Here is a 25405-nt window from a genome sequence, read left to right as displayed (position 1 = left end):
GGTAATTCTATTCGTAATTTTGAGGAGGTTATTTCATTCTTGATTTCTTCTATTGAGTTCTTAATCTCCAGAAATTCTATATGATTCTTTTTTAAAATTTCAATCTCTTTCATAAAATGCTCATATTGTTCTTTGATTGTGTTTCTGAGTTCATTAAACTGCCTTTCTGTGTTTTCTTGCATCTCATTGAGTTTTTTCAGAACTGTAATCTTGAATTCTCTGTCATTTAAGTCACATATTTCCATATCTTTATGTTCCTTTTCTGGAGACTTTTCACTTTCTTTCTGAGCTGTCTTGTTGACGTGGTTATTCATGGCAATTACTGATTTATTATTTCTCTTCCTAGACAACTACAGGAGTGTTTTCTGCAACAGGTTGATAGGAAGAGGTCTTTCTTTTGTTTTCCATGACTTGTTGTTAGAATGTTTTATTATCGCTCCTACTGCAGCCTTTTTTTCTCTCTCACACGGTAGTGCTATGTTTTCTTTGCATTATTCCAGCTTCTCACACAATGGGGGATTCCCTGGGAGATGGGCTTCTCTGTTAATAGTTTGCCTGGGTCACAGGGCACAGTTTCCATGTAGGTATGTGGAGAACTTTTGAAGTTCCAAAGCTCTTCCTGCACCGGATTCAGAGCCCGTGTGTTTCAGCAGTTCTGTTTACTCCGGCAGGGATCCGCCCAGATAGGTGGAGCCATGGGAGGGATGAGTTGTGAGAAGTGGCCCAGAGCAATGTCGGCGACCATCACCACAGTGGGTCCTGCTTCCACAGCTCCCTCCCCTTTGTCAGAACTAGTTGTGCTGAGAATCTGTGTCTGTGGTCTACAGTTCTCAGAACAGCAAATATTCTGTTCTTTTTATCTGACACTGCTACTGTTCCACTTCTAGCACTGGGCAAGTGGGGGCAGGGCAAGCTCTGGGAGGGATGGGAGGGGGTGGCTAATCTCACTGCCTAAGGCCTCCATTCTCTGCTAGGGAGTGAGTCCTTAAACCACCATTTTCAGCCTTCTTCCCTCAGTCTTTTCTCTGAGGTCTCTGCTGTGAGCATTGGGTTCAGCCGTGTTATATGCTGCCCCCTCAGCCCTGTGGACCATAAGCGGAGCCCTAGCAGTCCGAGTTCTTCCCTCTCCCGCAGCTGCGTTAGTTCCAGGATGCAGCGAAGTCCGAGCACTGAGCTAGGTCCAAATCTTGGGCCCACGCGACTCTGTCTCCTCACTTCTCCCTTCCCTCCTCCCCTGCTCGTGCAATTCGCCCACCTTCAGGTGAATTCAGTAGTGGGTCTCTTCGTCTTGCCTGTCTGCTGTGCAGGGAGTCCTTTGTGAAGTTGTTTTTGTTCGATTAGTTGTAAATTCCAGGGGAGCTTTATAGAGGCTCACCTCACACCGCCATTTTGATGACATCTTTGTTTGTTATTTCTAATAGCATTTTGATGGAGTCCTTTGGGTTTTCTATATAAAGAATCATGTTATCAGCAAAAAGTGACAATTAAACTCCTTTATTACCAATTTGGATGACTTTTATTTCTTTCTCTTTTCTGCTTGGTGTGGCTGGGACTCCCGTTATTATGTCGAATTACACTGGTGACAATGGTGAATCCCTGTCCTTTCCGTGATTTTAGAGGAAAAGCTTTCAGGTTTTCACCATTTAGTATGATATTAGCTGAAGGTTTGTTATATATGGCCTTATTTTGTTGAGGTACTTTCCTTCTATACCCATTTTATTAAGTGTTTTAATTGCAAATGTATGTTGTATTTTGTCCAATGTTTTTTCAGCATCTATCGATATAATCATATGATTTTTATTTTTTATTGAGGATACTATCTTTGCCCTATTGTATATTATTGCATTCTTTATCATAGATTAAATGACCATATAGGCATGAGTTTATTTCTCGGCTCTCTATTCTGTTCTATTGATCTATGTCTATGTTTTTATGCCAGTATCATGCTATTTTGATTACTATAGCCTTATAGTATAATTTGATATCAAGTAGTGTAATACCTCCAACTTTGTTCTTTTCAAGATTGCTGGGGCTATTCAGAGTATTTTGTGGTTCCATATAAATATTAGGATTATTTGTTCTAGTTCTATGAAAAATGCCATTGGTATTTTGATTGGGATAGCATTGAATTTATAGATTGCTTTGAGAAATATGGACATTTTAATGATGTTAATTCTTCCTATCCAAGAGCGCAGTATATGCTTCAATTTATTTGTATCTTCTTTAAATTTTTTCTTCAATATCTTATAATTTTCTCAGTACAGGTCTTTTACCTCCTTGGTTAAATTTATTTCTAGGTATTTTATGTTTCTGATGCAATGATAAACAGACTTGTTTTTTAATTTCTCTTTCTGATTGTTCGTTATTGTTTTATAAATATGCAACCAATTTCTAAATATTAATTTTGTGTCCTGCTGCAATACTGATTTCATTTATCAGTTCTAATAGTTTTTTGATGGGATCTTTGGGTTCTCTATATATAATATCATGTCATCTGCAAATAATGATGGTTTTACTTTTTCCTTTCCATTTTTTGATGCCTTTTATTTCTTTTCTAATTGCTGTGACTAGAACTTCTAATACTATGTTGAAGAATGGTGATCAAAGTGGACATCCTTGTCTTGTTCCTAATTTTAAGGAAACACTTTTAGTTTTTCCCTTCTGAGTGTGATGTTAGCTGTGGGTTTATCGCATGTGTCCTTTATTATGTTGAGATATGTTCTCTTTATTTTCATTGTTATCATAAATGGATACTAGATTTTGTCAAACATTTTTCTGCATCTATTGATATGAACACATGATTTTTATTTTATTTATGTGGTATATCATGTCAATTGATTTGTGGATATTGAACCAACTTTGTATCCCAGGAATAAATCCCACTTCATTATAGTGTTTGGTGTTTTTAATGTATTGCTGAATTCAGCTTTCTACTATTTGTTGAAGATTCTTGCATCTGTGTTCATCAGGGATATTGACTTATAATTTTCTCTCTCTCTCTCTCTCTCTCTCTCTCTCTCTCTCTCTCTCTCATTTTTGGTAGCCTTGTAAAATGAACTTGGGAGCCTACCTTCTCTTGAATTTTTTGGAATAGTTTGAGAAGGATAGGTGTTAATTCTTCTTTGAATGTTTAATAAAATTCACCTGTGATGCCATCCAGTCCAAGACTTTTGTTTGTTGGGAGTTTTTTGATTACTGACTTTATTTTGTTTGTAGCAATCAGTCTGTTCATATTTTCAGCTTCTTCCTGATTCAGTCTTGAAAGATCGTGTGTTCCTAGGAATTTATGCATTTCTTCCAGATTGTCCAATATGTTGGCATATAATTGTTCATAGTATTTTCTAATAATCCTTTGTATTTCTTTGGTGTCAATTGTCACGAAGCTGAGAGGGTGCAAGCATTAGACAGATGCTAACCAATGGTGTGAATGCACAATGATAACAGTGCCTTATTATCAAATATTGTTTCCCTACATATAAATGTATATGAGCCTCACATTCATCCTTTGAGCAAAGCCAGACAGGGATTATTATGCCCATCTTATTGCTGAAGAAAAAGATTCAGAGATGCTCAGTGACTTGTCTGAGCTTATATAGGGAGCAAGGAGCAGAGAGAGAACCAAAATCCTTGGTTTTCTGACAGCAAAGACTAATGGTTTTTTTGTTGTTGTTGTTGTTTTTTTCATTAAACAAAGAGAAGATTAGCAGTGTGAGACAGGGAAGGTGTTCCCAATATAAGTTTGGTAAGCATTGCCTTTCCAAAATGCAGAAACACAAAAAAATAACTTGTTTAAATCTTCATTTATCAGCTAAGGGAAGATGATGGGCAGATGGTTGTTTGGTGATCTCTTGTGCGAAGAATACGAATTATGTCTTTAAAGTTATTTGAAATGATATGCTGTTGATGAGACAGGCTCCCTGCCAAGCACACTGCCTTCTTCAGACAGCATCACTGGATGCTGCCTGAATCTATAACTACATATTGTTCAGCCAATTTCCCTCACCTGTACTGGTGGCTAGTGTCTTACCTGTAGTTTTAAGGACCACTGAGACCAATAGGGGTTGGGCGCCCCAGCATACACAAAAGGCCCACTCAGCCAATGCAGAAATGTATGGCTGTGCTTTATGCCTTGCTTCCAGCCCCATCTGCCTGTTAGTTGGTCAGGCTTAGGGGTAAAAATTTCTGCAACACTATAAGCAGTTCAGTAGAGGCATGTAGCAGTATATAGTGAAAAAGAATATTGGTAAAGAAAGCAAAGCAAAACAAAACAATTCAGTATTTTGATAAATCCTGACTGTGTGAACAAAAGCATGTCACTTTCACATTTTCAAGTCTCACTTGACTAGTCAGTAAAATGGGGATAACTTTATATACCTGGGAAAGTAGCTGTTATCAAAAGTTGAAGTAATGATTAAGAAAGCACTTGGGGGATTGTAAGATGCTGTACACCAGTAAGGGCCTATTTTTGTTATCGTTTTTACACTTTCAAAATGAGTAGAACTATCTCAAACCAGTTTTCTCCTTGCTTATTACATTCTGTCCCTATCCTGGCCCTCTTTCTGTTTCTTGAACACTCCAAACTTGTTTCTGTCTCAGGGCCTTTACACTTGCACTTCCCATTGCCTGGTAGTCCTCTCCCTGCCCCTGACTTTTACTTGGTTGTCTCCTTCTAATTATTTAGGTCTCAACCCAAATATCACCTTGCCAGAGAGGCCTAGCTCATCCAGTCTAATGAGCTACACACATCTCAGTCTCTTTATAACTTTAATCTATTATATTTCCTTCATAGCACTTGTCATGATGAGACATGTCACAATGAGACTTGTCATGATTATCTTGTTCATCTGCTTTCTTATCTATTGTCAGTCTTCCCCCACTGGAATGTAAATTCCATGAAGATAGGGACTTTGTCTCTTTTATTCATTGCTATGTCTAAGATATTTGAATAGTGCCTGGAGCATAGTGGATACACTGGATCTCACTCTCATGTTCTAATATTTCTACACTTATGTGTACCCTCCCAAAGGTGGCTTCTACACAGGGCTGTGTTTCCAAGGATAAATTAGAGGGAAGACTAAGGGTGCTACTTCCAGCTGCTATTATTATTGTTTCAGTTACTATTATGAGTATTATTATTATTAGATACAAGGTACCACTAAGAAGCCCCACTCCAATCTCAGGTGCACTTTGGGGGCTTAAGGGTAGAGATGATCTCTTACATATTTGGTTATTTCTAGACCCTGTCTGCAGGTGGAAATATAAATGTCAAAAAATAAATTGTTGTATATAATGATAGTGATGAGTATCACAAAATATTTGAGCTAGAGGGGCCTTTAGAAGATTGAATCCAATCTCAGGGAAACTGAGGCTCAGAAAGGAGACATGCTTACCCAAAATTGCATTGCAAGTTACAGATATAACAGGATTCAGAAGTCACTGCTGCAGACTGCCTCACAGGCTCCAGCCGCCCCTGCCGCTGCCTCACCATCAGAACAATCTTGCGACTGACATGGTGTCCTCCAAGAAGGCTACACTCTCGGTGCTCAGCCAGGAGCAGTCAGAAGGGGTTAGAACACAGGTACGCGGAAGCATTGGCAGACCCAAGTTAAAAAATCTGGATCCATTTTTACTGTTCGATGAATTTAAAGGTGGTAGACCAGGCACATTTCCTGATCACCCACATCAAGGTTTTGAAATAGTATCTTACCTCCTGGGAGGGGGCAGCATGACCCATGAAGACTTCTGTAGACCCTTTGGTCAGTTGAACCCAGGAGAGCTGCAGTGGATGACCACGGGCCGGGGCATTCTGCACGCTGAGATGCCATGCTCAGAGGAGCCAACCCATGGCCTGCAACTATGGATTAATTTGAGGAGCTCAGAGAAGATGGTGAAGCCTCGGTACCAGGAACTGAAAAGTAAAGAAATCCCTAAACCCAGTAAGGATGGTGTGCCATTTGCTGTCATTTCTGGAGAAGCCCTGGGTATAAAGTCCAAGATTTACACTGGCACACCAACTTTATACTTAGATTTCAAATTGGACCAAGGAGCAAAGCATTCCCAGCCTGTTCCTAAAGGGTGGACAAGCTTCATTTATACCATATCTGGAAATGTGTATATTGGGCCTGATGATGCACAACAAAAAATAGAACCTCATCACACAGCAGTGCTGGGGGAAGGTGACAGCATCCAGGTGGAGAACAAAGACCCTGAGAGAAGCCATTTCGTCCTGATTGCTGGGGAGCCATTAAGAGAACCAGTTGTCTAACATGGTCCATTTGTGATGAACACCAATGAAGAGATTTTTCTGGCCATTCTTGATTTCAGAAATGCAAAAAATGGGTTTGAAAGAGTCAAAACCTGGAATTCAAAGGTTGGAAACTAGTGAAGAGCACAAGAGGAAGTTGTGGGGACAGAGCCCCCAGAAAGCAGTTTCCAGGCTCTCAGCCTCACATAGAAAGTTGCTGGCTCAGGTAGTCAATGGCCATCAACTGTGATTGGATGGCCATCAGCTGTGGCTAGTTGGCCGTCAGCTGTAACCAGTGAGCAATCATTGGCCACTAATATAACTGCTGTGGCTACGCTAGCAGAAAATGGGGGCTAGCAAGAAGATGGTGGCTGAGCTAGCAAGCGGCAGAGTGAGGGTTGCTGATCATGTGGCTCCTGCTTCCTGTGTCTCCAACCCAGCCGCCTGCGAGAATATAGTGATATGACTCCCCTACCTATGGCTCCGTGGGTGTTCCTTTTTGGCCTCACCATATCCTGTGTTCTTATGTGGGGAGCGGGAGATGAGACCCCGCATGACTCCCAGCATGACAAATGGCGCAGCGAGCAGCGTCTCCCGCACGACACATGGCGTAGTCGGCAGGATATGGTGCAGGCAAAGCTCTCTAAAGAGTGGTGGAGCAGTTTGTGCATATGAGCACTCAGTCTCAGGAAGACCAGGAGGAGCAGCTGCCGGAGAGCTGGAGCCCCGTGGAGGGGTGGGAAGACATGGACGGTTCCCCAACCAGCACAGGCCAGAGAAAGCGAAGGACATTGCGGCCCTGTGGGCTGGGAAGTTCTTGCTGAGGCAGCCCGGATGCAGGACTTGTAGTCCCAGGAGGAAACACTTGCTGAGTCCTCCATGGGAGATGAGGGTGAGGTCAAGGTTGTCCCTCACCCCCAGGACAGCCCTGGCGAATGACTATGGACTATGGGGAATTGCCTTCCATCCCTAATTTAACGGACAGCTTGACTGTTTGTTTGGGAACATACCACCATGTAGTGGAACTGGCAGATGTTTGCTTTTGTGTTTTGACCGGCCTCCATCAAGAATATGTAAGCACCTTGAGTGTGAGCAGCTGTTGTTCCAGCACGGTACCCTGAGAGGCCCAGAGAGAGTGGCAATGCCCTGAGAGCCCTGGCTGAGCCCAGGAAGTCTGGCTGAGCCCAGAGAGAGTGGCAGTGCCCTGAGAGCCCTGTCTGTGTCCAGGAAGTCTGGCTGAGCCCAGAGAGAGTGGCAGTGCCCTGAGAGCCCTGGCTGAGCCCAGGAAGTCTGGCTATGCCCAGAGAGAGTGGTGGTGCCCTGAGAAGCCTAGTAAGTCTGGCTGTGCCCAGAAGTACTGGTGGTGCCCTGAGAAACCCTGGCTGTGCCCGGGGAAAGTAGTGGTACCCTAAGAAGCCCAGGAAGTCTGGCTGTGCCCAGAAGCACTGGGGGTGCCCTGAGAAACCCTGGCTGTGCCCAGGGAAACTAGTGGTACCCTAAGAAGCCCAGGAAGTCTGGCTGTGCCCAGAAGTACTGGTGGTGCCCTGAGAAATCCTGGCTGTGCCCAGAAAGCCTGGCTGTGTCCAGGATATTGCATTCACCTCCAGGCTCCTCGCACAGGGCCCCTCGCGGAAGACGTTTGTCACGTAGATTGTGAGGTGAGAGCCTGTAGGGGTGGAGTGTGGGGACAGAGCCCCAGAAAGCAGTTTCCATGCTCTCAGCCTCACATAGAAAGGTGTTGGCTCAGGTAGTAAATGGCCATCAACTGTGATTGGATGGCCATCAGCTGTGGCTAGTTGGCCGTCAGCTGTAACCAGTGAGCCATTAGCCACAAATATAACTGTTGTGGCTATGCTAGCAGAAAATGGGGGCTAGCAAGAAGGTGGTGGCTGAGCCTGCAAGTGGTGCAGTGAGGGTTGAGAATTGTGTGGCTCCTCTTTCCTGTTTCTCCAACCCAGATGCCAGCGAGAATATTGTAGTATGACTCCCCTACCTATGGCTCCGTGGGTGTTCCTTTTTGGCCTCACCATATCCTGCGTTCTCTTGTGGGGAGTGGGAGCAGAGACCCCACCGGACTCCCACATGACACAGGTCTTGATGCTTTCTAGAATTTTGCCACTTGTGGCATCCATCTGTTCAATGCATGCAGTTTCCAAAGCTGACTTAACCGGTGCTTCTGAAGAATTCCACACTAAAGTGATAGCATGGTTTTTATAGCAATGCACATGAGATAAATTCCTGGCACATGCAAATAAACCTAACTGTTGCTTTAAAAAAAAAAGTCACTGATCCAAATCCTAGGTATGAAAATACGCAGTTTGTGACCCTTTGTGCTCTGGACCAAATGAAATGAGCAGTGGCATCTCCCCAGCCTTCTCTGTCTTTGTATTTACAGCTGGAGCTATTTATGAGTGAGGAGGCAAAAGAGAGCTTTCCTGTCACCACATCACCCTTACTCTTATATCAGCTCTCTTTCCTCATCTCCTTCCTGCCTTTTTTACTGCCTTCATTTTATTGAAATATGTCCTGAGGATAAGGCAGCTCAGGAGGCTTCTGAACGACATTTTTCTAAACAAGCACCATGGTGCTGCTTGCCTTTCTTTCTACCTACATTACTGTTTCTTCTCTCAGTTCTCAGAGACTGCTTTTTTATTTTTATTTTTTCCTCTAAGTTACAAGGTTCCATCTACTTCACAATCTCAACAAAAAGATAATCCGGGGGAACATGAACAGTGTCTTCAATAATATCTGAAAAGTTGGCACAAGGAAGTATGATTATACTGACTGTGTGTGGCCCTGGAGAGCTGAAGTAAGGCCACAGGCAGGAAGTCACTGGAAAGCAGGTTTTGGCTCAGTGAAGAGCCAAACCATCTTGAGTTTGCAGTAGAACAGGCAGCCTTGATATGCCAACTCCTCTCCCTGGAGGAGGCTGTGAAACCTTTTGCCAGCTCCTCTCCCTGGACGAGTCTGGGAAACCTTTTGAAACTAGAACACCTTTACTGAGCCAGGAGATGGCATAATCGAAAGTCAAGGAACTGTTCAGTTCAGGAATTCAACTTTGGTTGTCTTACTGGGTCCTGCTACCCTCAACCCTAAACAGTTGGCAACAACAGGGTAATATTTGTCTTCATTTGAAATTATGTCACCATAGGTTTTTCCGTCTACTATTTGCTTCTTCCTGGTAGTGGGGCTGCTGTTCCTCCTCTGGAGCTTGGGGCTCCTGTCTAAAGAGGTTTCCCAGTCAGTCCTGGTACATTAGTTTATGGACCCCAGCAGAGTAACCTTCTAGAGTTGCCTGTGACCATAGCAACATTGACTACAACTTGGCATAGTCATCTGTGAACCCCTGGAGAGGAGCATATTTAGCTACTGTTTTTAATTAGGGAACTGTGTTGCAAAGACAGCCTTTGAACTTTGAAATCTGTAAAATTAGATGTGAAATATCATGGATCGTTTGTGGCTATAGCAGGGGAGATGGAATGTGGAGATGAAATTAGTATCTGGCTTGGGATCCTTGCATGGCTGTGGGTCAAGCAGCTGAGAGTACTAACCCCAGTAGAAGTTGCTAGCTGTGATATCACAGCCTGGTGAGCCTGGCACAGTACCCAAAGGGTATGGATGCTTTATTGGTCATGAGTCCATCACAATCTCTCAGCACCAGAGGGGCCAATCTGGTGGGCAATCCACTATTGGGAATTCTTGGTGGAAATAAGAAGAGGCTGATCATCACAAGCAAGCCTATCTATATGTGACAGGAACTCAGACATTAGATAAGGGCTCCAAGGAGGCACCAGGCCTGAATGGGGATTGAGGCAATAATGGGGTAGCCAATGGAAGAGTGTTGAAATCAAGGTTATACTAAGACAGGAAAAACATGGTAAGGGGCAAGGTGAGTATTAGAGATTATGTTTGCACCAGGGTGTGCCCTTGTGTCACAGGATGTTGTGTCTGAGTAAAGATAAGTAGATTTTGGGACAAAGGAGGACCACTGTAGTCCTTCCTGGCTCCCTGGATCCTGGATTTGGAATGAAAACTTCACTCAAGCCCCACTGAATGTTGAGACTGACTGGAGCAGGTGTGACATTTTTGTATCTTTGTCAGGATTTGAGCAGGAATTGGGCATTCAGGAATCTACTGGGGAGAACTGAGGACTGTACTGAGAGTCAGGAAACCAAGATTGGAGTTGTTACTTGCAGTCTGGTGAAAGACATAGGTACTGTATGCCTTATGTGTATTTGGTTTCTGTGTGGTTGTATGCATGTTTTTGTATTTTTATAACTTAGAAGATAGAGAAGGTAAGCAGTAGTGATCTTAGAGGAAAGAGGGAACTCAATATGAGATGTAGCTGTAGAAAGTGAATGATTTACAGTGGCTAAGACTAAATACCTCCAGAGGAGCAGAGTTGTAAGAACTAGGAGATTTTTTGGGTTTTTTTGTTTTTCTGTCTGAGCAAAGCCAGGAGTTAGGTGGATATATAACTTAATAAGATCACATGAACTAATATGCCTGTTCTGGCTGTTGCTATTCCTGGGAGCCTGCCTTCTCCTACTGGTCACAGCAAAGCTAGTTTCCTCAACTCTCAGCCACTTCATCTCCACCAAAAATACTTAGAAAATTATTTTCTGAAATGTGAGATAGATGCATAGGAACTGCAACTACTAAACTTTCCTTTCAAAACCTCTTCTCCGCCACCCCCACCCCCCCACCCCCCCACCCCCACCCCCCCCCCCAGAACAAGCCAGGAGCATTTCTCCTTTTTGTGGCTTTGTTCCTGCTTTCTGGAGGCTCAAGTTTCACCATGCTCTCTCCCATCTCTTTGCTCATTTCTGTCCATCTGGTAGTTCAACCTCAGCTTAATTGCTAACTCCTCTGCAAAGCCTCCTCAGTCCCTACCTCACACTTACACTTGCTCTCCTAACATTGACTATCTGCATGTTTTGCTCTGGCTTAGAATTAACTATTTCCTGGATATGGATTCTTCTCTTTTGAGCAATTGTAAGCTGCTCAATAAGAGAGGCTGTGCTGAGTTACTTGTATCTTCTTCTAGTCCCCTACAGTGCCTGGCCCAAAGACAGCCAGGCAGCCACCCTCTCCCACTGATGGACTGGGTGCATGGATAGGCTCACTGGCCTAACACCTCCCTTTGTCTCCCAACTAACTAAGGATGCCATGCAAGCTTTCAGGTAGTTCATGGGCTTTGAGAACCTGTGAGTCAAGAAGTTCACATGTGTATCAGGGCCTGAGATACAGAGAGAGACACAGCAATGGGGTCAGTAGTTTGAAGATGCACAATATGATCTGCATCACTTTTCTCTTTGTTGAATCCAATCTAGCAATGCCATTGCATGGAACCTTCACTTCTTTGGGAGCTTGGTATTACCAACCCCCTTTTGATAGATGCAGGAACTCTGGCTCAGATAAGCCAAAGAAGGTGAGGACCATAGTTAAGAGGCTGGTGAAGGCCAAGATCTCAGCACTTGGCTTCTGCCTCTGCCTATTTAATCCCCCCACACTGGCCCCTGCCACAGAACCTCTGTACTTCTCCAGTTAGATTTTAGAAGTGTTATATTCGACTACATAGCAATATGCCCTTCATTACTCCACCAAATCTGGAGCCCTTTGGGGCCATTGGTAAGCCAGCCCAGGGCCAGGTACAGAGAAAATGCTTCCTGAATGCTCAGGTAATGTCTCTTGGTGATTTTCCTTTAGAAACTGCTGCAGTGGGATCAAACTAGAGATCAATGATTCCCAGCTCTATGGTGGATCTATGTGGTAGAGTCAACATTTATTACCTCCTTTCAATGAGTTTATTTGTGTATCTCTGTTCTGTGGGCCACCCAAATAAGACACAGCTTTCCTGTTTCTTTCCTATTTTTCTTTTGGTCTTTTTGTTTCTTTATTTTTAAAGAAGTTGCCTGGCTAACCATATAATTTTTCTAAGCCTTGGTCTATATACTGAAAGTTTAACTCCCATTCAAAAAACCTAGCTGTAGTTAGATTTTCTGATCAGCCATTTGGTGGTAATCTGTCAGCAACCATCTCCCCACAGGCCAAGATACTCCAGAAAGGTTGCAAGACCTTCCAATCTCTTCTTTAACCATTCTTTAACCCATAAGCAGCAAAATGTGGCCAAGGCACAGGTGCACACACACATACATGTGTGTGGCAGAAGTTAACTTGCCTCTTTTGTGGCTGCTTGGTGATCTTTGATGCCTGGATGATTTGATAATAATGATGATAGTGATAACAAATGTCTGCTTACGCCTTAACAAGCAGTTATTGACATTGGGTGGTTCACCTACTGACTCCTCTGCTGGCTCTCTCCACAGCCCCTTGGCAACAGGGGGTGGATAGGAAGTAATGACACTGTGGTTGAAACAAACACCAGGATTTCTCAGTGACAGCTTGCTGCCGGAAACAACATCCTGGACTGCCAGGCTCCACCCTTCTCATTTCTAGTCCTGGTGCATCAACTAATTATTTTTTTTGTGACCTTCCTTAAGCTTTTTCCCTCCCAAGCTTCCATTTCTCTACCAGTAAATTAATGGGGGAGGGGTGGGAGATGATAAGAAAAAAATACTCTTGAACTCTGAAAGGCTCAGGGCACTGTTTTGTTCCCCGGCAAGCACCTGGAGGGAGGCAGCTCAATTGCTCTAGTGGTGATTCAATTGTCTCCAGATCCCTTTTCCAGGAGGCAGTTTAAAACTCCCAAAAGAAAAGGCAGTCTGGGAACCACCATCATCCGCCTCTTTTCCACTGCAACTCCAAAGATTGAACTCCATCTCCCTCTTCCTGCAGCATCAGACCCTGGGAGAATCAACTTACAAAAGCTTCCCAAATCCTAAACCCTCCTTGGGCACTGGTACCCAGCCTCCCAACTAACCTGCTACATCCAGTTCCCAAAGTGGTACTTCCTGGGTGTTGGAGGAAACTATAGTATCTTCCGAGGAGGCTGGACGCAGAACCCAAGGGTCATTGCATGAGGTTTTGAAGCCGGTGGCTGTGCGTTGGAGAAAGCAGAGCATCAGCATTATGCTGGCTGGGTTCACCCCTTTCCAGGCAACCCTCACTTGGGCTCTCAGAGACTCTACAGTGTCCCTCCCGATCCTCTGACTGACCCCTGACTCAGTCTCCTTTCACAACCCCAAAATTTGTGCTGCCCCTTCCTGGCGACCACTCGCCTTCGACGGCCACCCAGGTCACTGGTACGGAATGAGACATCCAGCTTTTCAGTCAGATCATGGGTCTGTTTGTCCAGTCGCCACTTGTAGTCTCCCCTCTGAGTTCCCTGCGCCACAGCTCTTAGCTGGTATTTTGGGCACTGGTGCAGAAGAAAAAAGGAGAGCAAGGCAAAAGGGAGGTGAAGAAGGCGGCTCATGGGGGTTGCCAAGAGAAGATCCCGTAAGTCTGGGCTTCCAGCTGCAGCAAAAGGGAGGCGGGGGAGCCAAGGATGAGCTACGAAAGGAGGGGGCCTGAGACTGGAGCGGAGACGACTTTGCCAACCCCTTTGGCTCCCCAGCCCGGATGGACAGGGCGGGGGTTCAGCTGCGGCTCCCCATTGGCTCTCTCGCGGGCCCCTAGACTTTCTATAAAGGGTAGCTGCAGAAGGCGCTGCCCTCACTGGCTCAGAGCGCAGCGCCTGCAGGCCTTAGACAGACAGATTCACTGACTGATTGAAGGCGACAGAAATTTAGTCGGAACGACCCCAGACTGCGCGAAGGAGGAGCGGTGCTGGAGGGGGAGGGGCGCTTGTAGCTGCTGTCCTGAATTCAGAACCGGCACTGCCTGCGCACCACAAGCTGCGGAGCTTTTGGAGCCAGCTGCATTCACCAGCCCCGTGCTCGACCGCTTTGCTCAGCTCCTCGCACTTGCCCACTCCGAGCGGGTCCAGCGGTCCAGTCTTTTTGCTTTCCTTCCTGCCCCACCCCACCCCCGCGCTACCCTCCTACCCACCCCCGCCCCCACACCTGAGAGTGCATTCTCTGCTCTGTGCTGCAGGACGCTGAGCAGCGCTCGCCTAGGGCTCAGTGGAGACCTCCACCCCTCCCTCTCTCTTCCACCGGCGCTTCCTGGCCCAGTAGCTTAGGGACCTTGAGGTTCTCCACAGGCGTCAAGCTGGAGGCTGTGACAACAGAATCGCCCCAAGGGGCTTTCCCGAACCCCAACACCATGGGCTATGGGGACGAGCTGACCCCCGAAGCTCTGAGCGTGCCGAGCGGGTTTGATGACCTGATCACCTCCACCGCCTCCCAGGTACTGCAGGCTATTTCTAATGCCGCGTCCGCGGTTGGTAGCTCAGGCCGCGATAGCGTGCTCTCCATTATCCATAAGCTGCCTGAGCATATCTCGAACATGGGCAACCTGGCTGACACGTCAGATCCCATTGCCTCGGAGGTAGTGTCCCAGGATGAGCAGGTACAGTTCTGGCTAGTAATAGGGTACACCATAGTGGTATTTGCTGCCATACTAGGCAATTGGGTCTTAAACCATGTGATTATGAAGTACAAAAGGGTGCACACTGCCACCGGCCTCTTTGTCGTCAACATCTCCGTGACCAACATGATGCTGGCTTTTCTCAGCTCTCCCTTCACCATGGTAAGCTGGGTGCTGAGGAGGGGGACTCGGGGCTCAGGCCATGAGATCAGTAACACAACTGTGCACTTGCAACAGAGAGAGCTGGTGGTGGGAAGGAGCACTGAAGCGGGTTGGGTTGATTTGATAAGTGCGTAGAGACAGGAATGGCTGAAAGATGGTGTAAACGGTTTTGGAACTTGGGGGTGGGGGTACCGGCATGACTGTGTTTGTGTTGCTGAATTCATCTCCTGTCTTGGCAGAAGCTAAGAGACTTAGGTTGCCCAGGGAAGCAGCAGGGACCTGTTGCAGGTGAGCTTTAGACTGACATGTGAGCTTTGTCACAAAGACCTAGCCTCAGTTCCCCCATCTTTTAAATACAGTGTTTAGAATGGAAAGTGGCTAACGTTTTTGTGATTTGGAGTCTGTGTCTTCAAACTGGGCTGTTTGTGTGGGAAAGGATAGGAAGAGCATGACAACTGCAGTGTGAAAATGTTTCTTGGCTTCTTTAGACAATAATGCTAGCAGTTTGGTGAAGCAAGGCTTCTATTTGTGTTTTTGAGCTTGTAAGGGGAAAACCCAGGGCTGAGTCCTTGTGCCTCACCATGCCCTTTTTTCCACAGGTGCGCTATCTGTGTAATTCTTTGGTGTTTGGGAAGATGACATGCCACCTCAGTCATTTTGCTCAGTACTCTTGTGCCTATGTAACTGTGATGACCATGGCTGCTATATCTCTGGACCTACATCGGGTATGTGTTTCCCAGGGCTCTTCAGGTCTTGCAAAGGGGTAGGTTCCTCTTCTAGATGGATGGAAGCAGCCAAGAACACAATCTAAGATATTCTTTGAGTTCCTTGAGACAATCTATGTGAATATATATGCCTAATTTCAAAATGGTGAAATACAGACCTTCACCATATCAAATCTTATGTAATAAAAATACCATCATCTTTTATATGGTGTTATGGAAACAGAGATGTGGCAATAAGCAAATGATAAAAAAGTGTCCTCCTTCTCCTTTGGAAAACATTATTTTTATTTGCTACGTTGCAGGATCAGCTAAGGAAATAAAGAGGGAAAGATGAGTCAGAGGAAGGTGTGGCTTCAGGGTTCATGGTGGGTTGAGTCTGGGAGGTGGGTTTGAAGTCTGTGAGTGACAGCTGAGCAAATGAAGTGGGAAGGCATGGAGAGACTTGAGGAAGAAGGAGTTGGGAGGAGGGATGGAAGTGACTTAAATGGAGGGAGGTGGGGGGCAGAAGGTGAGAGGCTGGGAGAGATTAATGCATTGTTAATCAGTTGGGAGGGAGCCAGAAAGCAAGTGAGGTGGGAGGAATATAGATGGAGATTGAAGGGGTTGTGGCTGGAACCAGATGGAAGGGGCCTTGGAGAAATCTAAGTAATAAGAGATGGAGGAAGATGGGAGATGAGATGGGGGAAGGGAAAGAAGGAGAAGGGAGGGAGGGAGGGAGGGAGGGAGGGAGGGAGGGAGGGAGGGAGGGAGGGAATAGTGACCATGAAGGGATCAAGATGGGAGGAGATGGAGGGAGGAAGGAGAAGGGAAAAGGGCATGACAGGAACCAAGTGGGAGAAAAGATGGAGGGATGTGGAGTGCTTATCCATCCATATATGATAAAGAAAAAATAAGTCACACTTTTGGACATCCATCCTCTTTTCCACTGAACTCCCTATTTGGAGACAGAAACTTTGAAATCAATCCACTTGGATTCCTATCTTCCCATTGAAATATTTCTCTTTACACTAACCAACTTTGCTCTTTCCTAAAACAAAATGCCACTCATCTGTCAACTGAACTAGTACCCAAAGCACATTACTCACCCACCTACCAAGTCTTTACACCTTTGCAAAGTAATGTCAATTGATGAATGACTAATAAATAACCCTAATTTGAATTATTGAATTGGGCTGGGGTCTTTTTCTTCCAGGTGATGCTATATCCCCTGAAGTCCCGAATTACTCCAATGCAAGGCAATGTTTGCATCATTCTCATCTGGATTGTGAGCACCTGTGCTGCTCTACCACACGCCATTTACCAAAAGCTTTACCAAGTGGAGATTGGGTAAGAGGAACACAGGATGGCCAGTGTTTGGATTCCAGCAACCCATGACCTTGGAAGCCTCATGGAATAATAGGAATGGGATAGGGGCTGGAATAGCACATTTGAAAACATGGGTACAAAAATAAACTTCTCTAAACTGAAACTTATTAAGAGTACCCAAGAATTCTCATGGCAGTGGGTGGTCAGGCATACTACTTTCTGTTTGAAGTCCATTTTTTCTCTATATGTCTCATTAAAGGTCTGGAATAGGTGAACCCTAAAGCTCCCTGCTTTATAACTCTAGTCTTCAGGCCTAACACATGCACAAATAGTAAATACGTCTCTTCCTTAAGGCCTGACTGCCACATGACACCTGGGTATGAGTCTTAGGGAAAAGAAAAAGTAAGTTAATGTTTCTCTTTTCTTGTCTCCCTTCTAACCTAGAAACAGAACTGATGAAACTGTCTGTGTCCCCAGTTTCTCATATACTTCAAAATCCACATGGAAATACCTTGACCTGAGCACCTTTTTGCTCTTCTTCATCTTGCCATTGATGGTGCTGATGGTTGTCTATGGTCATGTTGCCAAGAAGCTGTGGATCCATAATGCTGTTGATGACATCAACATTCACACCTACATCTGTCAGCGTGGGAAGAAGAAGCAAACCCTGAAGATGCTGATGACAGTGGTGCTTGTCTATACTATCTGCTGGCTTCCCCTCAACCTCTACCTGGTGCTGCTATCCAGTGAATCCATCTCAAGCCACAATGGTCTCTATTTCTTCCTCCACTGGCTAGCAATTAGCAGCTCATGCTACAACCCTTATATCTATTGCTGGCTCAGTGATAGCTTCCAGATTGAAGTTCAGAAAGTCATCGTGGAAATTCAGAAGATGCTGTTAGATGGAATCAGCCGCCTGAGAAGGGAGCACCGCCAACTGAGCTCTGTCTCACCCACTCACCGCCCTGCTTGGGTGGATCCCAACCCTGGAGTGCCCAAATTCCCAAGATTCAAAGATTTTGATGAGCTACCCAGTTCCCCTCCATCCCCAGAGGTGGAAACCTCCTTTCTCTACCCACCAGTGCCTAGAGTTTAAGCTGCCCAGACCGCGATAGAGTATCCATTCTCAAAATCTCTGATATAGAGTGGGACCAAAATAATTAGGTTTCATTCATTTTTCATGGTGGGGGGAGTGGAGGGAGGGGTTGGAACTTGAAGAATGGGGGCCACATGAGCCACCATATGTGTCTCACTTTCTCTTTCATTTCCTTCTGTCTGTCTTTTCTCCTGTTCCCTATTCCTATTTTTTTTCTTTCTCCCAACAGTGAGTAAACGGAAGATATTAGATCTCCAGGCTTATCAGAGATGTTTCTACATCACTCAAAGGAAAGTTGCACTCTGGTTTGGGGTCTAATGAATTTCATTTCTGATTCTGGAGACCATTCCCTCTCCATTCATTGTGTGTCCACCTGGCCATGACACTTGTCTTCTGACATCATACTCATTGTCTCAGCAGCTGCAAGAGCCACCAGAGATTCTTATTTGTATTTTATTTAGATGGACAAGAGGTCATTGTCCATATCATGTCTAAAACATTCCCAGGAAAATGCCAGAAAAGAAATGTATAGTTCCTGAAAATTAATCTGGTTCTCTGGAAACTTAGAGCTCCCTATAAATGCAAGTAGTCGTATCTTATCTCCTTATGGCAGAATGAGAATGAGCAATCTTGCAGGAAAAGACAAGGCAGTTAAATGGCTCATCCCACGTCACCTGGGATATTTCTCCCGATTGCAAATACAATACTTTGATGACAGCTTCCCTTTAAATGTGGTGACAATTCAAGTGCCCAAGTTAACACTGCAAAATCCAAAAATTCTCCCTGTTTCTTGATCCTATATTTAACGTCATACCTTGTCTTATGTAAATTTGTACTGTCTAGTTTCACCTTTCTTTTTCTGGGGGAAAAAAAAGAGAAAGTGTAATGTGTTCACGGTTGATTTAATTGTTTCCAGTTCTCTAGTCTATGAGGATTTGAACTCAGCAGAAGAGATGAGGAGGAGGAATGAACTCATCCTTCTCCTGCCACTGCCTTTCATGTGGAGACAATATTATTAAGGCACATTGAAGGGTATAGCTTGTGTGTGTCAAGATGATGCCAAGATGAGGGTGGGATATTTTTCTCTTCCTCTTCATCTTTCTCCCCTTCCTCACACCTTCTCCTTACCACTTTTCTTCTCTTCTTTGCCCCCCTCCTTTCCCGCTCCTCCCCTCTCTCTCCTTCTACACCTTCTCCTCCTCTGCTTTCTCTGTTCCACCATTCTCTTCCCCATCCTGCTCCTCTTCTCCTTCCTCCTCCTACCAATTCCTCCCTACCTCTCATCCTCTTTGCATGTCTCCTTTTTCCCCTGCCTCTTTCCTTTCCCCTCCTCCCTACTTCTGCTTATCTTCCTTTTCTTCCCTCCCCTTCACTCCTTTCACCTTTCCCCAATTCTCCTCCCTTTTCTCCTCTTCACCTCTCCTTGCTCCACTCATTGCCCCTCCTCTTCCTTTTCCAGCTTCCTTATATTCCTCCCAAGTCTCTTCCTTCTTTAGCACCACTCTGTCTCTATTTCTTCCTTCTTTGTTCATTCCTCCTCCGTTATCTATCTGTTCATCCTTTGCTTCTTTGAACTCTGATGTATAGTGTAAAGTACTGCTTTCCCATTGTATTTTAGCTATTGTTCGTCAATTCCCTCCCATATTCCTCTCTTCTCCTCAAAATTCAGACTTCTCGCACCCTTAGTGGAAGCCTGGGGATCTTGGAAGTTCCTGATCTGCTGCCTCTGGATTTAAACTTTGCAGTCTCTGCACTGCTCCATAGGCCTCTGTGTGGAATGTGTGATGATCAGACTGAGTGCTGGCCACTGATTACATTTTTCTCTTCTATATTTCTCTTTCTTATACAATTCTAACTATCAGAAGGTGACTGCCCATTATGCCCTCCCGGGGCATAGGATGGCTCACCCCAGGATTATGGAGGAAATTGTCCATACCTAGACCATACCCCTGTGTCTGTTGGGAAGTGAGTACCATGCAGTGACCCTCAAGATCATGACCCAGTTTACTTTGGAGGATTTGTACCCAGTTCAGGAATGTTTCTTCTCTAGCGACTCATGCTTTTTTTTTTTTTTTAACTCTTTCTATTCTATAACATTTTAGCTATTGCTCATTTCCCCCTCCCTCTCCCTTTCCCATAGTGATACCCGCAAAGAAGCAACATAACTTCAAAACAACAACAGACTTTTATCACCACAGGATAACCCTGGAGATTCTTGGAAGTCCCAGGCCCAGCTAACTGGCTTCATACTTTTGTTGCTGCATTTGCTGTGAACTCCCCATAGTGACTCCCACAACCCATTGGCTTTAAGCAGTTTTGAGAACTGGTTACCATAATCTTGTTAGAGTGTATATGTGCTTTTACTTCTATGCATTTCTCCTCAATGATCTCTTTCTTCACCTATCTTAATCATTCTCTTTTCAACAAGGATGTATTCCAAGTCCTTTGCATTCTTGAGTTTCCTCAGGAAAAGAACAAGCCAGGGGCATGAAGCAGATTAATTGGAGTTTAACTTCTGGCTTGTCTCATTTCACTTGGTGACAGCAAAAATTGGATTTTTTTGAAGTCCAGATATCTATGGAAATTTTCCATACTTGCTATAGTATTTCGTCCCTTTTTTAGATCAAGAAGAATATGAGGGGTAAGAGCTATAGTTTGAACTCTGTTTCTTTCTATTTTTACTTTCATAATGAACCCTTTTTCTCCTCTTCCTTCCTTCACTTACCACCAAAAATAAAACATAAACTATATTCATACAAATATAAGACTAAATATCTAGAGAAGTCCTGGACTAAGTAGATGACAACATCTACTGGTGCCACCATTGTATATTGCACAACCACCTTTCATCACCTTTTCAGCTTCAGCTGTTTTTGAGATTGTAGTCTTTGTGAGTGGTGAGCTCTGCTAATATCTTTTTCTCCCTCTTTATGTAAATCCTCCTCACTTTTCTAACTAACTGACTGCTGTCCTTCTCATTCTCCTTTTGGCAGATGGATACATCCCTGGACAGTCAGACTGTCTATGACTCTGCCTCCCCATAAGCAGAGGATGGAATGGAATTGCCCTTAGGTACCCAGTAGTTCTTGGAGGAATTACATCTTGCTCTGATATGCTCTTTTACCTGCTTAGACTTAAGAGAAATTCAGATAAAAGGGCTATCATTGTAATTTAAATGACTATTATGCTATAGTATGTTCACCTAATGTTCTCTCATTCCCAAGATAACCCCCTCCCTACTCCCACCTTTATTCTCCAAAGAATCAGACCGCATCCCCCCAGTAGGGCTGGAGAACTGGAATGTTCCATGCTTGACAGATGATCCAGCTTCAATGTTTGTTGCTGCCTCCACTTCGTACTCACAGACCTTTGTCTACCCATCAGCTTTGGTGATATACAAGATGTTGAAGAATTGGGCCTCTTGGTAGTTTGAGTTTTTTTGTGGGTATTGCTCAGATTTTTTTTTTTTTAGCAGCAACTATTTGGAACTCAGCACCCAACTAAGTCTGAGGGTGCTACCATTGTAAGTAGTTTCTGGCTAAGGGCACTAATTTGGTTGGAACATGGTGCTAATGAGTTCTAGGTCTTAGGCTCTAACCCATGTGCAGCCATTTAGCTCTGTGAGTTTGAGTGTGGTGCTAAAGAACTATGGGCACGCGGTTTCAAAACCCCATGTGTGTCTGTTTACACAGACTACACCACTCACCCTGGCCAGCCTTTTTCTGAACATGGGTTATCAGCCATCTGGAAGACCTAACAAAACTGTTCTTTGAATAGCCCTGCAAAATTCATTTTCACTTTTGGAGAAATAGTTTAAAGTGTATTACCTACTGATAGTGTGTTACCAGTAACCTTTTTGTCAGAAGGACACCATTTTTGAAATGTATATTTGAACAAAGAGAGTTACAAAAGTGGTAGATGGGAGAAGTTGCTAAATTCTCCCCTTTCACACATGCAAATGCATATACCAGCCCTTGTCCAATGTCAGGAAACTGTATCTTGGTCCAACCCAGGACATTTTAAAAAATGATTTGATGAGAGTAAAATCTACGTACAGCTGGCCCAATGTCACACCTCATCCGGACAGGTTGGATTAGGGGTATTTATCCCCTGACACATATATCTGGGATGCTGGTAATCAATCTTATATGTCAGTCACTTGTACATGTGTAATGTCGATTCACTTCTAGGTGTTCTGAGCTGAAACCCTCTTTCATTGAGAATTCCCTCCCCTCCTGTAGTTAAGGCATCTTTGTATTCTCTCTCTCTCTCTCTCTCTCTCTCTCTCTCTCTCTCTCTCTCTCTCTCCCCTTTTCTCTCTTTCGCACACACACCACATGCATACATATTCACACAAATATACAAACACACACAACACACACCTACACACATTCACACATGTGTGAACACACATAAACACCCCCACATATACAAACTTATACACATGCACACACATACAGAAACATGCACACACAGATTTACTGTGTTTTAAAACAAACATAAGCAGGTCTTTTCATAATGCATATTTCAAATCTAAATTTTATTTTTAGTCATTCTTTCAGTCAATTATCTGTTTCAATGAATGAACTCTGTGATCTTTTCAAAACATTCATCATTTCTCTGGGTGATTAGATGACTATTTTGTACATTGTTGCAGATACTGACCATAATTTATTAAAATATGTGTACCACTCACATTTCTGGCATTGTAACATGGCCAGTGTCTTACTAGAAAATGTGTATAACAATACCAATTGGATATTTATTATTGTAAAAAAAAATACACTTAATCTCAAGAAACAAACCTTCAAAGGAGTAGCAACCTAATGCACATGAGCATAAACAATTTATGCACAGATAATTACATACACACAGAAGAACCTAAACATATACACAAACACAAAATGATACACACACAGCTTCAAGAAACCCTTGACATAAAAGAATCTTGTTGATTCATGCCAGAAACGGGCATTTTAAAATAAATGCCATTTTACTTTAAAAAATACATATAAAATCGTAATTTTATATTACACCTAGGAATTCATAAAGACATTGAGACCTGTGGGCTTGGTCCCTTGTTAGCACAAATAATGTAGGAAGGAGAACAGAAGGCTAAAATTCCTTTCCCTACATTTTGAGGAATTTTTTTAAGCTTGAGTGTCAGGTCATCCTGGTTTAATGGGTAGCTTTGCTCCAGAAAAGGTACATGCCTTAATATCAGCAAGTGACTACCTGGAACCATAATTACAAATGTGGACCATCTGCTTGCTATTTTGCCATTGCTAAAAGCTGTCAACATCTTTAAACTATGAGGCAAAGCCTCATTGATGGACACTGTTGTCCTCGGGGCCAAGTAAGAAAGGAAAGGAGATGGACCCAGTTTGGACAGTTTGAGAGTGGGGATGAAGTTGTTTATTCTGATAACTCTTGTTCAGAATTTTCTTTGTCTAGTTCAAACTCCCTTCTCTTGTAATAATAATATAACTATCCTATATGTGATGATGATTTTGTGATTCTCAAAGTAAGACCTTTCGGTGTTTTTCAATGTGTTTCTTGTCAATGTTTCCCCCCACATTGAAAAACTTATGACTATCAGGGTTCTGGTTACGACTGCCGATTTCATTTGTAAATATGCAGGTGAATGGGGACATGATCTGAAAACAGCAAAGCACTGGATCAACTATTGTTCCTCTGCAGCTTGGAAAAGAGCCTTTTTGTATCCTAGGGAAAGCTTGATGCTGAAGTTGAAATAGCCTTATCTGGATGCCCAAGGTGGGTACCAAGGAAAAAGTATAGATTTTAGCTTGAAGTAAGTTTCTTAACATAACAAATGCAGGTTCTGAAGGAAGTGCCCACATTTAGATTTATGTAAATAGATTTCTGTTGAGCAGACTAGTTGAAATATAGTAGCAAAATTTACAATTTACAGAGTTTACTAGCTATTTCATCAGGAGTGAATCTAGCTCTCTCTCTGTGTGTGTGTGTGTGTGTGTGTGTGTGTGTGTGTGTGTGTGTGTGTGTGTGATTACAGTTTACTAGAAATAAAGTTGCCTTGGTTTGATTATTTTTATAGGATTATCTTAGAAGACATTGAGGAGAGAAACACAGATCTAGTTGGCCCACAAGAACAGCTCTAGAGGGTTTCCCACTCAAAACACTGATTCAAGGTGATATACAGCCTTCATTAAGAGTTGGGAAACTGAATACCCTTTTTATTGCTTTAGACAAGAGACTATTTTGTCAAGGCCTTTGTACCTGTAACTTGGAACTCAAATGTGAAAGTTTAGTATAAAAAAAAATCACTCAATAAAATAAAATTTTAATGCAAATAAAATAAAAATAACCCATAAAGAAAGAAAATAAATGATCCCTTAGATTTTATAAGGTAGTTAGTGAAGTTTATTTTCTATTCCAACATGTGCCTGAGCAGTGCCTCTTGGCCCTCCATGAGATTAAATTGAACTTGATGATACCTTAATGACTTTCAGCTTTTCAACCTTTTCCACTACTTTGTCCTTGCTCACAAGCTCAGTAGAATGATGGAAATATCCTAGGTGTTTGTACACACTCGATCCCACAGTAGTTACATGGTGTAAACCAAGTGATGGTGTGGGCTGTGTGGGACTGAAGACTCCCAAGGAAGAAAACTGTGAGTTTGCCACATTCTCTGTATGCAAGCTGCAGCAGCAGTGTTTAAATGGTACAGTAAATAAAGCTCCCTTCAGAGATACTAACAAGTTACAATGGAATATCCTGATAAACGGGAATGAGGGAAATATTACCCCTGTTACAACAGGAGAATGGATATCATTTTGGGTTCCCAGCAAGGATACCTGCACTACTTATTTTCTTGTTATTGTTGCATTAAATATTCCCTACTAATGTCCCTATTCCTCTGTACCCTCATGTAATATTTGATTCTGGGTTGGGGATGGGAGGGTCCATAGGGTAGGGGATAATGTAGTGGGTGGGAGTATAGGAAGTGGGAGTAGATTACAATATATATGTATTCATACACACTAAATAAAAATATTTAAAGCGCTTCCAAGCTCTTCTTATATGAGTGGATCTGGTTGGGGAAGTGTCGGTATTTCATCAGTGGGTACTTGTGATCCACAGTAGTTGTCATAAGTTAAGTCAGCATTAATTGAAAACTTTTCTATGTGCTCAACATATAATATTGAAGTGGGAGTGGGTGGGGGTGGACGTATAACATAAAAGTAAATCCTTTGATCTCTGCCTTGGAAATGTTTCATGGTTAACAAAGGAGACAAATAGTTTGCCCATGAGAACACTAGGGAGTCAAGTCTCTACCTTCTTGTTTGGTAAACAGAAAAGTATGGTAGGACAGTAATAGGAAGAGAAACAGACTCCCAGAATGGGTGGGGTCAAGTCTAGAATGCCCAAAGGAGGGAAGATGCCTCATTCAATAAAACC

The 25405-nt window shown here is 43.6% G+C and overlaps 1 protein-coding gene and 1 pseudogene across 1 annotated transcript; both read left to right on the top strand.

Moving 5' to 3' along the window:
* Positions 1–5509: 5509 nt before the first annotated feature.
* Positions 5510–6386, top strand: LOC109439711 (pirin; annotated as a pseudogene).
* A 7439-nt stretch (positions 6387–13825) lies between these two features.
* On the top strand, positions 13826–24924 carry LOC109439710 (G-protein coupled receptor 83). Its single transcript, XM_019719976.2, has 4 exons — positions 13826–14839; positions 15439–15564; positions 16757–16890; positions 17314–24924. The coding sequence occupies exons 1-4, from the start codon at positions 14414–14416 to the stop codon at positions 17963–17965; spliced, it is 1338 nt and encodes a 445-aa protein (XP_019575535.1). The 5' UTR covers positions 13826–14413; the 3' UTR covers positions 17966–24924.
* The last annotated feature ends 481 nt before the right edge of the window (positions 24925–25405 follow it).

The sequence above is a fragment of the Rhinolophus sinicus genome, chromosome X (assembly GCF_036562045.2).
Source record: "Rhinolophus sinicus isolate RSC01 chromosome X, ASM3656204v1, whole genome shotgun sequence".
Classification (NCBI taxonomy): Eukaryota; Metazoa; Chordata; class Mammalia; order Chiroptera; family Rhinolophidae; genus Rhinolophus; species Rhinolophus sinicus.
Note: the sequence above shows the minus strand (reverse complement) of the source record. Positions and strands in the feature narration are given on the sequence as shown.